We start from the raw sequence: 21,055 nt of genomic DNA, 5'->3' as shown, positions 1-21,055 counted from the left end.
CGAGGAGCCCAGTGATTTCTAGAGATGGATTGGGGCAGGAGGAACCCCCATCCCATTGTGGTCACAACTTATTTCTCCCCTCAAAAACCAGGATTTCTTCTTTCCAAAGCTTGACCAGATGGAGGAGGAGGCTGCAAGGAAGAGGAAGATGCCCCGGGACCCCCAGGCAGGTGAGGAGGAAGTCAGTGCCCCTTTGCCCCTCTCTTGTGCTGCATCTTCCAGCCCAGCATGGCCCCGGCTGCAGGACAACCCCGCTGCCGACGCCATCCTGCCGGGGCCGGGTTTGGGGGGATGTCCTTGGCCTTCCCTGTGGGCCGGAGGCAAATGCCCTGAGTGTCCTTGTTCCTTCCTGCCCCAGGCCCCGAGCTGAGCATGGGGAGCACGGAGGACAAATCCCCCCAGCAGAACCTGGTGGCAGAGGCCATTTTGAAAAGCTCCACAGAGCAGGAAGTCACAGAGGAGAAAAAACCACGGAGATCCCTCAGGAGGAGAAGCTCTCAACCGAGTTTTGGGTCCTCTGGGCAGGATAGAGCCACCCAGCGTGGGAAAGATGGCCAGAGCTTCAACCAGAGATCTGAGCTGGGGGTGCAACAGGAGCTTCAGAGGAGGGAGAAGCACTGCAAGGCCTTGGGATGTGGGAAGGGATTCAGCCGGAGCTCCCACCTGATCCAGCACCAGATGATCCACACTGGGGAATGGCCCTACACGTGTAGGGAATGTGGGAAGGGCTTCAGTCAGAGCTCCCACCTCATCCGCCACCAGATGATCCACACTGGGGAACGTCCCTATGAGTGTTCCCAGTGTGGGAAGAGGTGTCGGACCAGCTCCCATCTCCTCGAGCATCAGCGCACACACACGGGGGAGAGGCCCTTCTGCTGCACCAACTGCGGGAAGAGATTCAAAAAGAACTCCCACCTCATCTACCACCTTTTCACTCACACCGGGGAGAGGCCTCACAAATGTGGGGACTGTGGGAAGAGCTTCATCCGTAACGCTGAGCTCATCATCCACCAGATGACCCACACTGGGGAAAGGCCGTTTGAGTGTTCCGAGTGTGGGAAGAGGTTTCAGACCAGCTCAGATCTCCTCAAGCATCAGCGCACACACACCGGGGAGAGGCCCTTCTGCTGTAACGACTGCGGGAAGAGGTTCAACAGCAACTCCCACCTCATCAGACACCGGCGTATCCACACCGGGGAGAGGCCTTAGGACTGTGACGAGTGTGGGAAGAGCTTCACCCGGAGCTGGAACTTGACCAGACACCAACGGACCCACCAGTGAGGGAAGCCCCACGAGTGCCCCGACTGTGGGAAAAGCTTCATCTGCTGCTCCATCTCTATGACCCACATTCCTTGTGACTCACATTTGGAAGACCCCTGGTTGGTGGTCTCCACATCCTCCTGCTTCTCCGTGGGCACTTGAATTAACACAGGGGGAGGAACATCCATTGTGTCATGGGTTTAGTTAGGCCCAGATTTAGGCTTTAGTTTTTAGAGCAAGGCCTTGGACAATCAGCTGATTCGAGCTGTGTCAGCCCAGCTGACTCCTGTTGGCCAACTCTATTGCATCCCATATTCTGACATCATCTCAGATAGAAGAAGAGAGGGAGGAGGGATTTTCCTTCTTCCTCTTCTTGCCAGATGAACCAGGAGTTTGTTGGCATTGCAGAGCTCCTGGGGGGAGACCAAGATACTGGGGAAGCTGAAATTTACTTCCTGTTTGTTCTTGCTACCTTTTATTCTTAGTCTGTAGTTTGTATTTGATTTGGTTTCTATTTTATTTTCTGTTCAATATACCTTGTTCTGCTGAACTATGTCCTGTGTTTTGGTTTTTGGGGGACAGAAGAGGAGACTTTGCCTCTGAAATGATTACTTGGCATTTTGCCACATCAAAGCCACCACATATGGGGACACAGACTGAAGTGGGAAATTCATTGGGAAGGGGGATTTGCTGACTTTTGACCCTAAAAATCTCCCCTGCTCCATACCCTTAGTTTATCTTGTGGCCTCAAGGAATCCTGAGTGGTGTTTCAGAACTTTTCTAAACTCAATAATTCCATAATTCCAATTCTCTGTGGCTCTGCCTCTCTATGGGCCACCCAACCCAACCCCATGCACATTCACAGGATTGATTTTTTGTTTTTTTTTTTATTATATTTGATCCATCTTCATCCCTTAAAATCACCAAAAAATGGGATTAAAATAAAGAAACTGAACAAAGGCATCTAAACTTCCATCATTCTCCTGGGAATTGGAGCAGGAATTTGGGATTCAAAGGGATATTCAGGAAGATTTCAGGGTTCTGTGGGGATTTGGGAGAGTTTTCCCCAAAATTGGAGGTCTCCAGACCGATTGACATTTCTCCATCATTTTGCAGTCCAATATCTGAGAGGGATTGATCTGTCAGCTCATAACACCTCAATCCCACCCCAAAATGGCTTCATGCCAACTTGAAATTACTCAATCCCATCCCAAAATGGTTTAATGCAACTTGAACCCACTTAGGGGGAGTCAGCAGCAGGAGAAGGGATGCTATAAACCCAGGGAGGACGGGATAAAATTGGGAGGGCTTGGATGCAAATTGGGAGGGTTGGGATGGGACTTGGAGGGGGATGGGTTGGGGATTGGGAGACAAGAGATGGGGTGTGTGGGAAAACTGAGGGAGCTTCTGGGGTGCCCTCCTATCCTGAGGGGCGTACTGTGAGGGAGTGTAGGGGACATGTGACATCAGCACTTGGAGTGGGGCCCCACAGGGAGGGACACAGGGATCTCTTTTTGAGGGGATCCTGTTGCTTTGCACGAATTTTGGAGGCTATAACCATCTTTTGGGGGTCCCTCTCCTAATTTTCAGTGGCTGGAGTGAACCCCTCACATTTTGGTGGATGCTGAGATAGCCCCATTTGGGAGTTCTTTCTGCTGTTTTAAACCATTTTTAGGGGCTCTTGGGAGTCCCCCCCCCCTTATTCTGGGGGTTGCAGTTACCCCTCTGGCACCACTGGTGGCTGAGGGGGATTATAATCCCCAATTCTGAAGTGTTACAAGTTACTTGTGGGGAATCCAGTTTTGGTGGACATCCCACCTGCAGGAGGGTGTCCCCCCTTCCTGGAAGGCTGCTGGGGTGGGGCTGGGACCCCTCCCCACACAACTCACACCATGGCCACCCAGAGTATTTCTGGGGTGACAGGGCTTCTTCATGCACTGGGACCAGCCCAGCTGATGTCACAGAACCCCAGAATGTGCTGAGTGGGAAGGGACCCCCAAGGATCATGGAGTCCAACCCTCAGCCCTGCACAGGCCCATCCCCAAGAGTCACACCCTGTGCCCCAGAGCATCATCCAAACACTCCTGGAGCTCTGTCAGCCTTGGGGCTGTGCCCACTGCCCTGGGGAGTCTGGTCAGTGCCTACCACCCTCTAGGGAAAGAACCTCTTTGTAAGATCCAACCTAACCCTGCCCTGACACAGCTGCAGGCCATTCCAAGAGTTCTATCCCTGGTCCCCACAGAGCAGAGATCAGTGCCTGCCCCTCCTGTGTCCCTGCCAAGGAAGTTGTACCTGCAATGAGGTGTCCCCTCAGTCTCCTCTTGTGCAGCTGAACACACCAAGTGCCCTCAGCTGCTCCTCACACGCTTCCCCTGCAGGCCCTTCCCCTCTTGGTGTCCTCCTTTGGACACTCTCTAATGGCTCAATGTCTTCCTTCTGTTGTGGTGTCCCGATATTTCAGGTGAGGGAACTGCCAGGGCTGTGTGATGTGGGGCCTGAGGGTGCCCAGGGGCCACTGTGACACTGCAGGGTCTCCTGGAACCCAGGGGACATTGTGACACTGCAGGGCCTCCTGGAACCCAGGGGACACTGTGACACTGCAGGGCCTCCTGGAACCCAGGGGACATTGTGACACGGCAGGAACGAGGGGACTTTGTGAGAGTCAGAGAGTCACCACCCCTGCCCAGCACTGGTCAGCAGCACAGAGGGGCAGTGGCCGCCCCTGGTGCCACAAGATGAGCCCAATTGGGCCTCTGTGTGTCCAGCAGCAAAGGCAGACAGACACACACCCTTTAAGAAGAGGCAGCTGCAGCTGCTCCTGAGTGTGCCCAGCAGGGCAGAGAGACAGAGAGGCTGCACATGAGGAGGCAGATGCAGCTGCTCCTGGTGACTCCACAAGGGACCGATTGTAGGAAAGGGAGTTTTAAGGCTGGCAGATGTGAAGTTAAATTTCCTGAACAGCATCCCTTGGAAGTAAGCAAAGGACAGCTGATCTTCTGCCACTGGCAGGCCCAGGCACCAGAACACCACAGGCTGTTTGTGTTTGTATATGTGTATTCCTCTGTCTGCTGTCACCCTCCCAAACCCCCCATACCTGCTGGGTCTCTTTTCCATCTGCAAGGAGGTCGAAAGCCCTGAGCCATCCCCCCATGCCTCCCCCATGTCTCAGAGGTCACCAGTTCCCCTGCCCCTGCCTTGAACACCAGTCCCTGAGTCCATATATTGTAACATGGGATTTCAATAAACAGCTTTGCTTTGTTTGAGCTTCTGATTGACCTTGTGGTTCATTCCTGTGGAGACCCAGATCCATCATGACAAATGGAGCCCAAACGTGGAGCCTTGGGAAAGATCCCCCATATTTAGGGACTTGCCTTGGTAACCCCGACAGGGCAGGAGAGACAGGAATGACTTGAAGTCCCTGTCCTGGTGATGGGGAGCAGTCCAGCTCGGGAAAAAGGCATGATTGGTGCCTGTCTGCTGGACAGAAGGTGATCAACTCTGGAAATTGGAAGAATCTCAAAGGGGAAATAAACATGACTGAATTATGTCTAAACAGCTCTGAAACAAAATGATTCAGTAACATGATCAGTGTCTAAGCCAGCTTGTGAAGCCAGAGCCCTGAAATAGCTTGAAGGGACAGAGCTGAGCTAAAAGAAACCAGTACCCCATGAAAATAAAAATTATTTCTTTGTGAAGCCAGTGCCCTGAAACTGTTTGTGGCCAAAACTTTTTGACAGAACAGAGTCAAACTGCTTAAAAAAACTGGAGCCTCCCCCGTTTTCTGCTGTTTTTTTTTGTTGGTTTTTGTTTTGTTTTTTTAAGATAAATCCCTGGAAGTCTTTTAACATTGCACCCTGATGTCTGGGAGAAACATTATGTAGAGGAGATCTAAGCTGTCTGTGGAGCAGAGGAACGTGCTCTGGATGATGAGGTGCTGCTTGAACAGCATGAGCTCCAACTAAATGAGTCTTCTTTCCAACACTCCCTGCTGTGGGCACAGCTGCCCTCTGAATGTGCTGCTGCCAGTGATTGCAGCTGCCCAGCAAAGGATGAAGCAGGAGAAGCAGCTGCAGCCCCCGTGCCGCTGTCACACGCAGCGTTCCTGCCCGGGGCAGAGAAAGGCCCAAAGAGCAGCAGCCCCTGCCCTGCTCTTGCCGGACCCCCCTGCAGCCCTTCCCGCCTGGGGCACTGATGCCAATGGGTGGGATGGGGGCGGAGAGAAGCCGAGCCAGGCAGAGGCAGCGCCGAGCCCGGCGCAGAGCAGGGGGGAGGATGCTGTGGGCGGGGCCGCCGCCGCCAGCCCCGGGGCCGGTGCCATACCCAGTGCCGGTGCCGGTGCCAGATCCGATACCCGGCGGGAGAGCGCCCCGCTGCCCCTGCCCGCTCAGCCCCGGCCCGGCCAGGAGAGCTCCGAGCAGCCGCCAGAGCGCAGAGGCGGAGATGGCTCCCACAGCAGCACCGACAGCCCCCCCAGCGCTGCCGCCGCAGCCCCAGCACCCAGCGCAGCACCGCCAGAAGCTGCAGGAACGGCCCGGCCCAGCCCGGCACAGCCGACAGGCACAGAAACCCATTGGCAGGAGCGGCCAGAGATGCCGAACTGGGACAGCCACAGATTCTGATCAATAGCAATGCTGTCGGGTTAACAACTGGTAATACCTTATTATGGATATTGATTTAACTCCTAATTAGTTAACTATGTCTTCACCTTTATAACGATGTAACAAAATATCATAATCATTTCTAGTAAAAGGAATAGTGGAAGCTGTTTCATGCCAAAAAAAACTTCTATGCCTTTTTCAAATAGTACTAAAATTGAATAAAAGCCTTATTACTCTTAAGAGAAGGCAAACAATAATGGCTTTAAGATAAAAGCTTTCAACAAGCTGCAAACATGTCACCTTTCTGTATCTCAGTTTCTAACGTATTTTGTAGCAGTCACACTCTAAGACAGTGTCGTGCTGTAGGTTTATTATTCCAGTTATTTATCAAATATATTCATTGTTTCATTTTATTCTGCAAAGTTATGGCATAGAAACACACAAGTCTGCACTTTTGTAAAGTATCATTATTGTTCTTAAACCAATGATTTTGTATCTGCAAATGGTGTTATACATCTAAGGTGGTCTAATTATTGATGTGCAAATTATCTATTGTGTAAAAGGTGCTGTCTAAATTTCAAATGGCTTTCAAAAGCTCTATGGCTTTAAAAGATTTTTCTAATCATTTGAACACCTACTGCAAATAGTAATAATTGTTATAAAGTTTAAAATCTGTTTAATACCTTTGTTCCTAAGCTTATTAATGTTTTCCCTGTTAACAATTCCCTTCATGGTATGAATGAGTGTGTTGTTCGTTCCTTTTACTCCTACCTGCATTAACTATCCGTGTTTCAATGAGTTTCTCTATAATTTACTGCACTCCAATGGCTCAAGAAGAAGCCAACACTGGAGTTGTGGTGTTGGGAAGTGGTGAGACTCCTGCAGTGGCAGCTGAGGTGACTTGGCTGGGAAGGGTCACACAAAGCTCTCTCCTCACTCTCTCCCTTCTCGGCCTGTTTTCCTCAAAGCTGCAGCACTTGCAAGTTACATTGGAGTGAGATGTAAATAATGGATAAAATCAGAATTTTAGAATGATCAACAGTTCTCTTATTGCAGCTCATTAATGGAACCTCCACACAATTGGTAAAACTCATATTTAAGTTGTCAAGTACAAAAATGACACTATTTTCATAGAATTTGTTAATCTTTAGCATTAAGTACTAGCAATTGTTTTAAGCTTTTGTTTGACCAAGTGATGATAATCCAACCAAGCAAGCAAATTCAAAGGTAGCCTTACTAACCTTTCTCTAAATTATTGATATCCATGACAGGAACCAATACAATGGAAGTTTTACAGATGTAATAATTTTTGCTGAGTGTTCAAATAATCATGCCCTGTATTTTTATGGATCCACACCCAGCAAATATCCAATGATACCTCTATTATTTGCCATGCAAGAACAAGAAAAAAAGGGGCAGTATTTGCTTGTATGTGTGTGAAAGAATTTTTGAACATTAAACGGAACATGAAGGAGAGATATGTCTACGTTTTAGAAAATTATATTCTTATCAAAGCAGCAACTCAAGAAACAAGGAAAAGTGTGAGGTGAAGACAAGCACAATTTCTCATTTCATAATTATAAGGCACAGCAAGTAAATTCCTAAGGCTGTTTTGAGTGATTGCATGAATGGGGGCTGGCCTGGATGGATGTGTGTGAGTACAGGAATCATGTATGGATGTGACTCCTGAATGCACTTACCCCACTGACAGAGCCACAACTCCCCCATCTATGCACAGGGACCCACAGACAAGAGCACAAAGTTATTCATTTGCAGAAATACGTACATAAATTTAAAGGTCAAGGAAAGCAGAAACCCTAAAAAATAATTAAACCTATTTGTATGATTAAGATTATTCATTTATAAGTCATTTTAAATGAAGATTTTAAGGTTATCTTAAATAAAGATTCATAAGAATAAATTCTGAATGAAACAGTGATCATTCTAAATCAATACATACAGGCTTTAAGGATTTCAGAAACCTTTGGATGACTTGTTTATCTTGAAACCCCAGTTGGAAAAGCATTTATTGATGGGTCTGGTATTAATGGGTCTGTTTCCATTTTTGTATTATGCTCTGAATTTTTGTTTATTGTCTTGTATGCAATGTATGATTTATTATAATTTTAAAAGTTTCAGTTTTTCAGGTATAAAACAAGAAAGGCCGAGATGTAGGAATGGGAGTTTTGGAGATGGCAGATATGGAGTTAAATTTCCTGAACAGCAACCCTTGGAGATAAGCAAAGGACAGCTGATCTTCTGCCACTGGCAGGCCCAGGCACCAGAACACCACAGGCTGTTTGTGTTTGCATGTGTGTATTCTGTCTACCCTCACCCTCCAACACCCCCCACCTGCTGGGTCTGTGTTCCATTTGCAAGGAGGTCAAAGCCCTGATCCATCCCCCGTGGGGGAGGTTATCAGTAACCCTGCCCCTCCCTCAGTCTCTGCCTCTGAGCTCTGTATATTGTCATGTGAAACTCAATAAATTACCTCCCTTGGCTTGAACTGCAGATTGTCATTGTGGTTTGACTCAGGGGGAGCCTTATTCCTCAGGACAGCAGGGCACTTGCCCAGCCAGTTTACAGCCCCTGTGCTGCTGCCCAAGAGTCCATGCACAGGGAACAAATAGCATTGGGTGGTGTCGTGTCCATGGCTTGCCAAACAGCAACCAATTCAGCCAAGTGGCTGCTGCCTCCTTCCCCCTCAGCCACCAACTGTGTGTGTGGGGCTGCAGTGAGTGCTGCAGCTTTCCAGCATGGTCTGCCATGAGGAATCCCTGCCCTGCCCTCAGGAAACCATGCTGTTTGTTTCTGAGTGTCTGTGAGCTGATTGGAGGGCTTTCCCCACCCACCCATTTGATAGTTGGGCATGTTGTGGGTCCCTTGGTCAGGCTCTGTGTGTCTTTGACTCACTAACTCTGCTGTTCTGACCCCTGTTCAAACGGAGCCTTGTTTTGGGTAACTTTGTGCAATGGCTTAAGTGGCACTGCTAAACCAGGTACATGTGATCTCCAGCACCCAACAGCACCTCAAAAGTGCTGTACTCCTTTCTTATCCTCTGGATTGGCACAGGTTTGAATCCTGGCTAAGGCTTTCTTTCAGATTTGTTGAATTCTTTGGATCCACGTGATGCCCAAATATTTGACTTCTTGGACTGGACCCTGTATTTCAGTGGGATTCACTGCCCATCCACAGCACCTTAACAAGGCAAGGATGGCATCCAGCTGTTGTTGCACCTGATGGTGATCAGGTCCCTGTACCAGGATACCATCTGTGCCCTGAAGGATCTGTACCTGGGCAGGTGCAGTGTGTTGTGCTCCAGTGCAGTGTGTGTCTTGGGGACAAAAGGCAGGGCTGTGCTTGTAGCCCTGGGGCAGATGGGTGAAGGTGTCCTGGTTCCCACCCCATGGAAATGGGAATTGATCCTGTGCCCTGGATGGACCTAGAATTGTGACAAATGCATTGGCTGCATCAATAACAGTGTCCCCTGTCCCTGGATGCGCCTGGGGGTGGGGCACTGATGTTGCAGCTTCAGGAACAGCAGCACTTGTGGGGGGTGTCTGTTTGTTCACTGCCCTGGAATGTCCAGTCACCCACCAGCTGCCACCTGAGTCCTTCACAGCCCAGACAGGGCTGTGAACAGGAGAATGTGCATGACAGACACCACCTGCTTGGAACAAAGCATTAATAGTGCTTGAATTTCTCCATCTCCTCCCAGGATCTCACACTGTTTTATGTTTAGAATTTCTGTGGCTGTGGGAATGTTTGGTTCTTGTTGTGTAAGTCCCACAGTGACAGCTCTGGCATGGAGCCACTGCGTGGCACCAAATTCCTGATATGTACCTCTGATTTCTGAGGCAGTACCCCATAATATATGTATTTATATGATGTATTCACTGTTTGAAGCAATAACAGAATATCTGTGAGGGTCTCAGTGCCCGATTTACATTTCCAATTTAGTCATTTTCTCAGTTACTGGTTGATCCCCCAGCCCCCACACCAGGGCCGGTTTTCTCTGTGTTTTGTCTGGATTGCTGTGTATTACAGTGACCTCCCCCCGTGTCCACAAGCACTCAGGCCCCCTGTTTATTCCCAGCAGACCACCAGATGGTACACTGGGTGAAAGGGTGAGGGTCGTCTCTAAACTCACATCATTCCGGTGCGGGGGCTTGGTCTGTTCCCTGTTCAGTTTTTATGTGTCTCTCTGCCTCAGCTTCAGCTTTTTGTTTCATTTCTGATGTAACCAACAGTCACCTGCCCATTCATCAGGTGTGACTGAGCCGCTCTTTGGATCATGGATGGGGAATTTGCAAAAATTCTTCTCAGTATTTCAACACTCCCATGGGGTCTTTTGCCTCCCACAGTTCAAACTTAATGCCTGTACAAGTTTGTAGTTTATCCCACAGTGCACTCCACAGTTCCTGTTTCCACCCTGGTGGCTCCACTGGAGGAGCCACAGACTGAGGCTTTTTTAAAGAACATCTCTACACTCCAAACACAACACAACAACAAACTATTCTACACAGACAAAACACACAGAATATCACAACACTTCAAGCAAAAATAAAACATCATAAGACACTTCACTCGATATCATCCTGTGACACCACACACACAAAGGACTGAGGGGTTTTTGCTGACTGTGCTAACACAGCACTGACTGCAGAGGGGATCAGGTTACACCTACAGGGTCTACACTATGCAATAAGAAAAAGGTATGGCACTGTCTCCACAGCAGATAAAGGAAAAACACAGATATGAGTTGTGGCCACCCACACACTGGGAACAGCATCTCTTGTTGCAGCTCTGCACCCACTGACTGAGCCCTGTCCGTGTGCTCTGGGGAACAGTGTCTGTCAGTCCAGCTGTGCCCTGCACTGACTGAGCCCTGGGTTTTATGCCCTGGGGAACAGTGTCTGTCAGTCCAACTGTGCCCTGCACTGACTGAGCCCTGGGTTTTATGCCCTGGGGAACAGTGTCTGTCAGTCCAGCTGTGCCCTGCACTGACTTAGCCCTGGGTTTTATGCCCTGGGGAACAGTGTCTGTCAGTCCAGCTGTGCCCTGCACTGACTGAGCCCTGGGTTTTATGCCCTGGGGAACAGTGTCTGTCAGTCCAGCTGTGCCCTGCACTGACTTAACCCTCTTCACCTCTGTGTCATTTTTTGTCCTCTCGAATCTCACCCTCATTGCCTCTTTTATGTTACAGGTTCAGAGGATTCCCACACCATATTCAGGCATGATGAAACACTATTATTTTGGTCAGTGACTGCCCTTGATGCCCACAAGTGTCTGTTCTTCTCCTGCCAAGTTGTGGAAAACAAGACCTTATAAGATGGGACTCTGAAAGAAAAGCATCTTGTGTACACTGAGACTGTTTTATGGCCTGGCTGGTTGGTGACAGCCAGTCAAGGATGAGGCAAAGAGTAGGAAGTTGATGATGAAGTAACGACCACCAACCCCAAAAAGGAGACACTGCACAGGCTCAGGGGCTTTCCCAGTTACAGAACAGGGGGAGGGACTGTGGGCCTCTCTCTGGGCTGTGCTGGCCACAGACACCCAGACAGACATCCCAGAGCGAGTGTATCCAAACAGACAGTCCCTGCTCCAGGAGGAGGTGTGTGCTGGCACCGAGGACAGCGGTGCCTTCCACGGGGACGCTGCTGAGCGTGTTGAGTCACCCAAGGCCAAGGATGCAGCAGCTGCTCAGACTGGGGATCCTGAGCACACGGGGGTCGGGACAGGAACTGTGTGAGAGGTACAGGAACTGTGTGAGTGGTGTGGGAGTGAGTGGGAGTTCTCTTGGGGTTTGGTTTTTGTTCCCTCTTCTCAGTTTTTCTTCCTTTCTTTGCTATTTCACTTAAATAAATGCTGTTTACTCAAATTTTAAATGGTGTCATAGTTTCAGCTCAGAGTCCTTCTCAACCCTCCCTAGAACAAATATCCTGAGAAACATCGAGATCAACCACAAGAACTGCAAAACATCAAGACTCCACCAAACAATAGTCCAAACAATGATCATTCTGTTCCTGAAGAGAGTCCCACAAGTTTCCTCTCTCTGGTCTCTCCACTCTGGGGTTCTGGGGATCTCCCCTGTCCAGGATGGGAGTCTCACTTAGAAAAGCCAAAGGTGTTTGGAGGTCCCGAGAGACTTTTCTGCCCTGACTCTGCTTGAGGGTACCATTCCCAGAGATTCCCCATCTCTGGGTTCTCCACCTGTTTTTCTCAGGAGTCACCCCTGTGCAGGCTCCCCCTTCTAAAGGCCCCCGTTTCAGGGTCCTGGGAGTTCTGAGGCTCTCCCTTTTCCACACTCCCCTGTCTCCAGGCTGCTGGGGGGCCTCCAGCTCAGCTTTCGCCCCTCTCCCTTCCCCATCTCTAGAACCTGAGATTAGCTCAGTGGGTTAAAACTTGGTTGTAATAATGCCAAGGTCATGAGTTCAATTCCCTGTGTGGGCCATTGACTTAAGAGCTGGACTCGATCCTTGTGGGTCCCTTCCAACTCAGAACAGTCTGTCTGTCTGGGAAGTCTGTCTGGGAAGGCACTGGGCACCTGGTGTCCATCAAAAGCTCCAAAACACTGAGATTCTGGCAAAAAACCTTCACAAATATCAAAACTAAAAAACATCAAGTTTCAGCCAAAACCCACTTCAAAATATGAGGATTAAGCAAAAAAAATCCCTCCCGCGAGTTCCCCTTTTCTGGTTTTTCTTCTTCAGTGTTCTGGTTTCCACTCTGTCTGGGCGGCCAGAGGACCCACCTGTATTAGGATTGGTGGGAACTATTTCTCTCTCAGCCTTAAGTGTAAACTTGGGGCACGGGGTGTGACTCTTGGGGATGGGCCTGTACTGGGCTGAGGGTTGGACTCCATGATCCTTGGGGGTCCCTTCCCACTCAGCACATTCTGGGATTCTGAGACACCAGCTGGGCTGGTCCCAGGGCATGAGGAGCCTCATCCTCCAGAAAGAACTGTGGGTGCTCCCTGTGTGGGGAGGGGTCCCAGCCCCACCCCAGCAGGTCTGGAGGAAGGGGGGACACCCTCCTGCAGGTGGGATGTGCATCAAACGTGGGCGCCCCACAAGCCACTTGTAACAACTCAAAACTGGGGATTGTAACACCCATCAGCCCCAGTGGAGCCAGGGGGCTCACTGCAAACCCCAGACTGAGTGGGGGACTCCCAAGAGCCATATAGAACCCCTGAAAATTGGTTGAAAACACCAGGATTTTTCTTTCAATAGGGTCATCTCATCCCACCAAATTCCAAGAGGTTCAACTCAGACCATAAAAAAGATGAGGGAAAACCTCAAAAGATATTTAAAGCCCCCTGAACTGCTGGGAAGCAGCAGGATCCCCTAAAAAGAGCTCCCTGTGTCCCTTCCTGTGGTGCCCCACTCAAAGTTCTGATGTCACATGTCCCCTACACTCCCTCACAGTACCCCCCTCAGGACAGGAGAGCACACCAGAACCTCCCTCACTTTTTCCACACATCCCATCTCTTGTCTCCCAATCCCCAACCCATCCCCCTCCAAGTCCCATCCCAACCCTCCCAATTTGCATCCAAGCCCTCCCAATTTTATCCCATCCTCCCTGGGTTTGTAGCACCCCTTCTCCTGCTGCTGACTCCCCCTAAGTGGGTTCAAGTTCCATTAAACCATTTTGGGATGGGATTGAGTCATTTCAAGTTGGCATGGAGCCATTTTGGGGTGGGATTGAGGTGTTATGAGCTGACAGATCAATCCCTCTTGGATATTGGACTGCAAAATGATGGAGAAATGTCAGTCGGTCTGGACACCTCCAATTTTGGGGAAAACTCTCCCAAATCCCCAGAGAACCCTGAAATCTTCCTGAATATCCCTTTGAATCCCAAATTCCTGCCCCAGTTCCCAGGAGAATGGTGGAAATTTAGATGTCTTTGTTCAACTTCTTTATTTTAATCTCAATTTCAGGTGATTTTAAGAGATGAAGATGGATCAAATAAATAAAAAAAGCAAAAAAAGTGAATCATGTGAATGTGCATGGGGTTGGGTTGGGTGGCCCCCAGAGAGGTAGAGCCACAGAGAATTGGAATTATGGAATTATTGAGTTTAGAAAAGTTCTGAAACACCATTCAGGATTCCTTGAGGCCACAAGATAAACTAAGGGTATGGAGCAGGGGAGATTTTTAGGGTCAAAAGTCAGCAACCCCCCCTTCCCAATGAATTTCCCACTTCAGTCTGTGTCCCCATATGTGATGGTTTTGACGTGGCAAAATACCAAGTAATCATTTCAGAGGAAAAGTCTCCTCTTCTGTCCCCCAAAAACCAAAACACAGGACATAGTTCAGCAGAACAAGGTATATTAAACAGAAAATAAAATAGAAAACAAATAAAATACAAACTACAGACTAAGAATAAAAGGTAGCAAGAACACACAGGAAGTAAATTTCAACTTCCCCAGTATCTTGGTCTCCCCTCAGGAACTCTGCAATGCCAAAAAACTCCTTGCTCCTCCGGCAAGAAGAAGAAGGAAAATCCCTCCTCCCTCTCTTCTTCTGTCTGAGATGATGTCAGAATATGGGATGCAATAGAGTTGGCCAGTAGGAGTCAGCTGGGCTGACCCAGCTCCAGTCAGCTGATTGTCCAAGGCCTTGCTCTAAAAACTACAGCCTTAATCTGGGCCTAACTAAACCCATGACACCATGGATGTTCCTCCCCCTGTGTTAATTCAAGTGCCCACAGAGATCCAGGAGGATGTGGAGACCACCAGCCAGGGGTCTTCCAAATGTGGGTCACAAGGAATGTGGGTGATAGAGATGGAGCAGCAGATGAAGCTTTTCCCACGGTCGGGGCACTCCTGGGACTTCCCTCATTGGTGGGTCCGTTGGTGTCTGGTCAAGTGAGAGCTCTGGGTGAATCTCTTCCCACACTCGTTACATTCATAAGGCCTCTCCCCACTGTGGATACGCCGGTGGGTGATGAGGTCAGATTTATGGTTGAATCTCTTCCCGCAGTCGGTGCAGCAGAAGGGCCTCTCGTCCTTGTGTGTGCGCTGATGTTTGAGGAGAATTGAGCTGGTCTGAAACCTCTTCCCACACTCGGAACACTCAAAGGGCCTTTCCCCAGTGTGGGTCATCTGGTGAACGATGAGCTCAGAGTTACGAATGAAGCTCTTCCCACAGTCCCAACATTTGTGAGGCCTCTCCCCGGTGTGGAGCCTCATGTGGGTGACGAGGTTGGAGCTCTGGCTGAATCTCTTCCCGCAGTCGGTGCAGCAGAAGGGCCTCTCCCCCGTGTGTGTACGCTGATGTACGAGGAGATTGGAGATGGTCCGACACCTCTTCCCACACTGGGAACACTCGTAGGGACGTTCCCCAGTGTGGATCATCTGGTGACTGATCAGGTGGGAGCTAAGACTGAAGCCCTTCCCACATTCCCTACAGATGTAGGGCCATTCCCCAGTGTGGATGTGCTGGTGGCGAATCAGGTGGGAGCTCTGGCTGAAACCCTTCCCACATTCCAAGCACTTGTAGAGCTTCTCCCTACTCTGAAGCTGCTGCTGCACTCCGAGGTCAGAGCTCTGGTTGAAGCTCTTGCCATCTTTCCCACCCTGGGTGGCTCTATCCTGATCCGAGGACCCAAAACTCGGTTGAGAGCTTCTCCTCCTGAGGGATCTCCGTGGCTTTTTCTCCTCGGTGTCTTCCTGCTCTGTGGAGCTGTTCAAAGTTGCTTCTGCCACCAGGTTCTGCTGGGGGGATTTGTCCTCCGTGCTCAGCTCAGGTCCTGGGGCAGGAAGGAACAAGGACACTCAGGGCATTTGCCTCCGGCCCACAGGGAAGGCCAAGGACATCCCCCCAAACCCGGCCCCGGCAGGACGGCATCGACAGCGGGGTTGTCCTGCAGCCGGGGCCATGCTGGGCTGGAAGATGCAGCACAAGAGAGGGGCAAAGGGGCACTGACTTCCTCCTCACCTGCCTGGGGGCCCCGGGGCATCTTCCCCTTCCTCGCCGCCTCCTCTGCCATTCCAACACACCTTCAGAAGGATAAATCCTGGATTTTGGGGAAAACAAGCTGTGAGTGCCTTGGGTTGGGTTTCCCAAGTCCCTCTCTAAAAGTCACTGGGCATCTTGTGTCCATAAAAACCTCCAAAACACCAAGATTTAGCTCCAGAAAACCCTCCCAGGACCTTCTCGTCTCTCACCTCTCCCTTTTGGCATTCTGTGTGTCCCCCCTGTCTGGGCTGCTGGGGGTCTCCTGTGTATTAGGGGTCCTCCCTCTCCAGGGTCCCCACCCTCCCCAGGCTACCAGGCCCCCACAACCCCCTGCCCGGCCATTCCCGGCTTACCAGCCTTCACACCCCCCTTTCTTTGACTCCAGGACCACCCTGCCCTCCTTTTCCCTCTCATCCTGCCTTTCCCAGACATCACAATCCCTTTGCCTTTCCCCTGCCATCTCCTCAACCCCCTTATTCTGGCCACAGGGACCACCTCCACCCCCCAACCACCTCTCCCCACTCCTAGTCCTACCCTTCCTTACCTTGGGCCCATCCTGATCATCCATTCCAAGGCACTGGGATGTCCCTGCCCCACTTATCCTACACCAACACTCCCCTGCAGTCCTTTTCCAGGCCATCCCACCTCTTCCAGTCCCCACACGCACCTTTGCCTTGACTCTGGGACCCCCAGTGCCCCCACTCCTGCATTTCCCAGATCACAGATCCCTTTTGGAACACTGAGTGATACCTTGAATCCCTCTTTCCTGGCCATTCTGGGTTTTTCTATATCATGACCCACCTTTCCTTAACATCGAGGTCCCCTGTACCCACCTTTCCTGGGCACAGGGGACCTCTGGGCTTCCCATCCCACTTTTCTGAGCAATCACATCCCTTCTCTTGGCTATGGGACCCCCTGAAAACCCCCTTCCCCAGCTCTGGGTCCCCCCTGCACCCCCAGCATTCAGCCCAAAACACCAAGATTCTAACCCTAAATAGGGGCACCAGAGGGGATTTGGGGACCCCGCAGTCCCTCCTCCCCTGACTCTCTGCTTGGGGTGGTGGTTCCCAAGGGCCCCACCTCTCCAGGATGCTGGGTGTCCTGAGGGTGCCCCCTCTCTGGCCTGTCCATTTTGGGATCCAGGGGGGTCCCTGAGCACCCTGTAGCAGAGAGTCAGGGCAGAAAGGACCCCTGGAACCCTTGGCATTCCTTGGAGGGATCATGGAGAGGGGAGAATGAAAGAAACTCAGTGGGTTCAGATCACAGAGTGGGGGACGTCTGAAATTCCCGGGATCTCCAGTAGCCTGGAAAAGGCAGAACCCCAGAGAGGGGACCCCAAAAAACAAGGCACCCCCAACAACCTGGACAGGGAGGATCCCCAGAACCCAAAGCACAGAGAACACAGGGAGCAAATTTCTGGGAGTGATTTTTTTGGAAGTGAATCTTGGTGCTTTGAATTTCTTTTTCCTTAATCTGCATATTTTAGGGTTTTTTTGCCCAGTCTTGATGGTTTGGGGTTTTAGGGGATCTGTGCCAGGCACCTCCATTTGGAGACTTGGGAAGATCCCAGGATTTTCCAGCATCCAGGGATGCCCCCCAAGCAAAGCCACATTTGGGGGGTGACTCCCTTTGTTTCTCACACTTCTAGGAAAAAAACCCATCAAATTAATCTGATTTTGCTGTTTTTTCAGGCTGTCCACATGTCTCCCTTAGCTTCAGTTCTCTCTGTTTCAACTCTCCCTTGAAGGAGTTTTCGGGGGGTCGGGGACGAGGGTTTATGGGAAGGGTTTGGGAGTATCTGGGCTGGTCTGGAAGCAGTTGGAGGGTTCTGGGTTGTTTGGAAGGTCTGGAAGGGATTTAGAGGGATCCTGGGGTAGTTTTCAGCATCTGAAAGGGAATTTAGGGAGGTCCTGGACTGGTTTGAGAATATCTGGGAGAGGCCAGGGGGGTTCTGGTGTTGTTTGGGGGTCCTGGGGACATTTGGGGTAGTCTGGGAGGGGGTTTGGAGGGAGGGCGATGGAATTTTGGAAGGTCTGGGGGGGAAATTGGGTGGTCTCGGGGTGGTTTGCAGGGTCTGGATGAAAATTTGGAGGGACTCGAGAGGTTCTCTTGGGTGTTTTGGGGGTCTCTGAGATGTTCTCTGCGGTGTTTAGGGGGGTCTGGGGAGTTTTGAGGGACTCTGGGGGAGTCTTGCGGGGTGGGGGGGACTCTGGGGCGTTTTGAGGGGCTCTGGCAGGTCCAGGAGGTGATTTGGGGAACCCTGCGGTTTTAAGTCTGGGGTTTAAGGATCTCACGATGGGTTTGGGGTTTTTTTTGGGGGGTGGGGGAGGAGGATGTGGGATGGACCTGATGGACCCGATGGCAGTCCCGGGATGGGGGAGGGGCTTACCCGTCTTCTCCACCTTCACTCTCACGGCCAACACGGCGCCGGTGGGTCCCAGGGACTGGTAGGGGGTGAGTGGATAATGTGGGAAAAACCCGCTCTGAGTCCCCAAAAGCCCCCCAAACTTGCCGATCTCCCAACACCTCTCCCCGCAGCCATCCCGAGTCCCGCCCTCTGTCTCCACCACCTCCAATCTGGTGTTCCTAAATACCTCCAAAACACAAAAATTCAGCCCAAACCAACCCTCCCAGCAGTTCCTCTTCTCTGAATTCTCCACGGTGGGGTTATTGGGGTCCCCCTGTCTGCACTGCTGGGGGTCACACTTGTATTGGGGATCCCATCCCACCCTCTCTGGGCTGCTGGGGATCCCGGGAATCCCACGGCTCCTTCCTCTCTCGGCTCTCACCTTCTCCAGGCTCTTGGGGGTCTCACCTCCCACCTGCATTGCTGCTCCCCCCTCATCTCCACACTGCCGGGGCTTCTCCCTCTCCGGGACCCCCGTTTAAGGGGCCCGGGGCTCCCTCTGTGCTCACGCCCCCCAGTTCCACCATTCCGGGGTTTGCCCAGCTCCACTATCGCCCCTCTCCACTCTCCCCACTCCGCGGGTCCCGGGATTCCCTCCCGGACCACCCGAGGGCCCCAAAACTGCTCTCTCCCCCCCGCCCCACACCGACCTTCCGACCGAACGCCCACCACGTGCTGCTTTGTTCTCTGTGTCCCCTGTCCTGGCTCCTCCCCCTGCTCTGTCCCTCCTCTCCTGCCGCTTCTCCGCCCCCACAGTCCCGCCCCCTCCAGCCCTTCTCCTCCTCCCCCCAGGCCCAGCGTCCCACCCCGGACCCCCTTTGCCCCCAGCCCCACCGCCCCCCGCGGGAGGAGCAGGGATGGAGCTGGGGCAGCTCGGGATGGGGCAGCGCTGGGCTCTTGGCCGCTCCCGCCCTCACTCGGCCCCCGCCGCAGCCGCCACGGCCGGGACACCGCGGGGGGGCCCGGCCTGGGCGCCCCCACCTCCCCCCGCCCCAAATTGCGATCCCGAGGGGCTCTGGGGTCTGCCTGGCAACTGCGAGTCATCAGCGCCGCGCGCTCTGATTGGCTGGAAAATGATTCTGGGCCTTCTCTGGCTGATTCCCCCCCCCAGACACCCCCGGGACCGGGAATGGGGTGAACTGGCAAGCTTTACTGGGAACACTGGGAGCAGCTGGGTGGAGGCAGAGGGACAGCAGGGGAGGGGGTGACACGCGACTCCCGGTGACCCCCTGCCCTTGTGACACAGGGAGAAGCTCCAGCCCAGGAGGACAAACCCCCGACATGGAGCCCCGACCCCCGGCAGTGTCTTGGGGGGCGTCCGGCGGCAGGTCCTGGCAGGGCCGGCGGGGAAGGACCCCCCTAAAACCTCCCACAGCTCTACCCGGGACCTCCCCCAAACCTCCTCCCAGTCACACCAGCACACCCAGGATCACCTGGAACCTCCTTCCACTCCCAACCCAGCTCTTCAGGACCCCTCAAAGTCCCTCTCAGCCCCTCCAGGAACCACCAACTCCCCTCCCAGCCCACTCAGGACCCCTTAAACCTCCTCCCAATTGCCCCCAGCTCTACCATGAGACCCCAAGCACCCTCAATGTGCCTTTCCAACCTCCTCAGACTCCACAGATGTTCTCCCAGTTTGCCTTTGGTTCCTTCACCAGCCCAGCCCAGCCCCAAGAAGCCACTTCCCAGTTACTCCCAGTGCTGCAAATTATTCAATTTTTCTACATTTTTAATTAGTGGCAATCTTTGGCTTTGTTACTTCTCACAGACTCTCATCAGTTTGTCTTTCAAGACCCAAAGCTTTGAGTTTCCCTGGACTGGCTCTGATGAGCTGCAGGAAAAACCTGAGGTAGATGAAGATTGGACATCTGGGATCTTAAATTTATGGTCCCTCAACGGCATGTTGGAGCAACCAGAATATACAGAGGAGATAAACAAAGACATTTCAGCCTGAGAGTTGGAGACTTTGCCTAAAGCAGAATGAAAAATGCACCAAAGAACATTGACCAGAACAGCCAATAAAGGATAGAATAAGAATTAATGAAGAGAATTTTACAGCTTAGAAGAAATGAAGGTTAATTTCTCTGTTTGCTAAAATGTAAAAATATGTGAAAAGCTTTGGAAGGGCTATATGGAGCTGGAGAGATTCTCTCCCTGTCTCTGCCCAGAATAAAGGAGTGTCTGAGTCACAGACACTCTACGGAGGGGGTTGGAGGGTCTCATTTCTTCCTGATGACTTTTGGTGACAATTATTGATGACCCAGCTGGGACAAAGCTGCAGATCCTACATGGGTTCCATCACCCTGAGGACTCCAGTGACCCCCAAAATATCATTTGAGGAGATCCTCTCAGTCCCAGGATGTGGCCAGTTGAAAGTAAGATCCCTGGAATTTTGTTAAGTCATTTCTCAGTGTGTAAAATCTATCCCAAACCATCATAGAAATGGAGCTTGAGAATAGAATGTAATGGGGTGTGGTAGTTTTAGCTTTAGCTTCAGCCAGGCCTCAATTCATCAGGCCCAGAGGATGTGACACAGATTGGAAGGGACAAGCATCACCTGACTTGAGCAACCAAAGAGGTATTTCATATCATCTGACACCATCAGGAAGCATCAAGAAGTATAAAAGAGAGGGAGGTGGAGCTTCTGTCTCTTTTGCTCTTCCCCTTGGGCCTGTGCTCTGCCTCTGGCAAGACAGGGCCTTGCCACCATCCCTGCTCTCTTCTCATAGAATCACAGAATCAGTTGGGTTGGAAGAGACCTCCCAGATAATCAAGTCCAACCCTTAATCCAACCCCACTCTGATTACCAGATCATGGCAGTCAGTGCCA

At 51.4% G+C, this 21,055-nt stretch overlaps 1 protein-coding gene across 1 annotated transcript in view; it reads left to right on the top strand.

The window, feature by feature from the left end:
- The window catches only part of LOC139684145 (uncharacterized), a 1,342,464-nt gene that overhangs the window by 905,577 nt on the left and 415,832 nt on the right, over positions 1-21,055 (top strand). The window contains 1 exon segment of the mRNA XM_071579746.1: positions 633-1,277. Within this exon segment, the coding sequence (XP_071435847.1) occupies positions 633-1,277 (645 nt within the window).

This window comes from Pithys albifrons, chromosome 32 (assembly GCF_047495875.1).
Source record: "Pithys albifrons albifrons isolate INPA30051 chromosome 32, PitAlb_v1, whole genome shotgun sequence".
NCBI lineage: Eukaryota > Metazoa > Chordata > Aves > Passeriformes > Thamnophilidae > Pithys > Pithys albifrons.
This window is presented reverse-complemented; position numbering and strand designations above follow the sequence as displayed.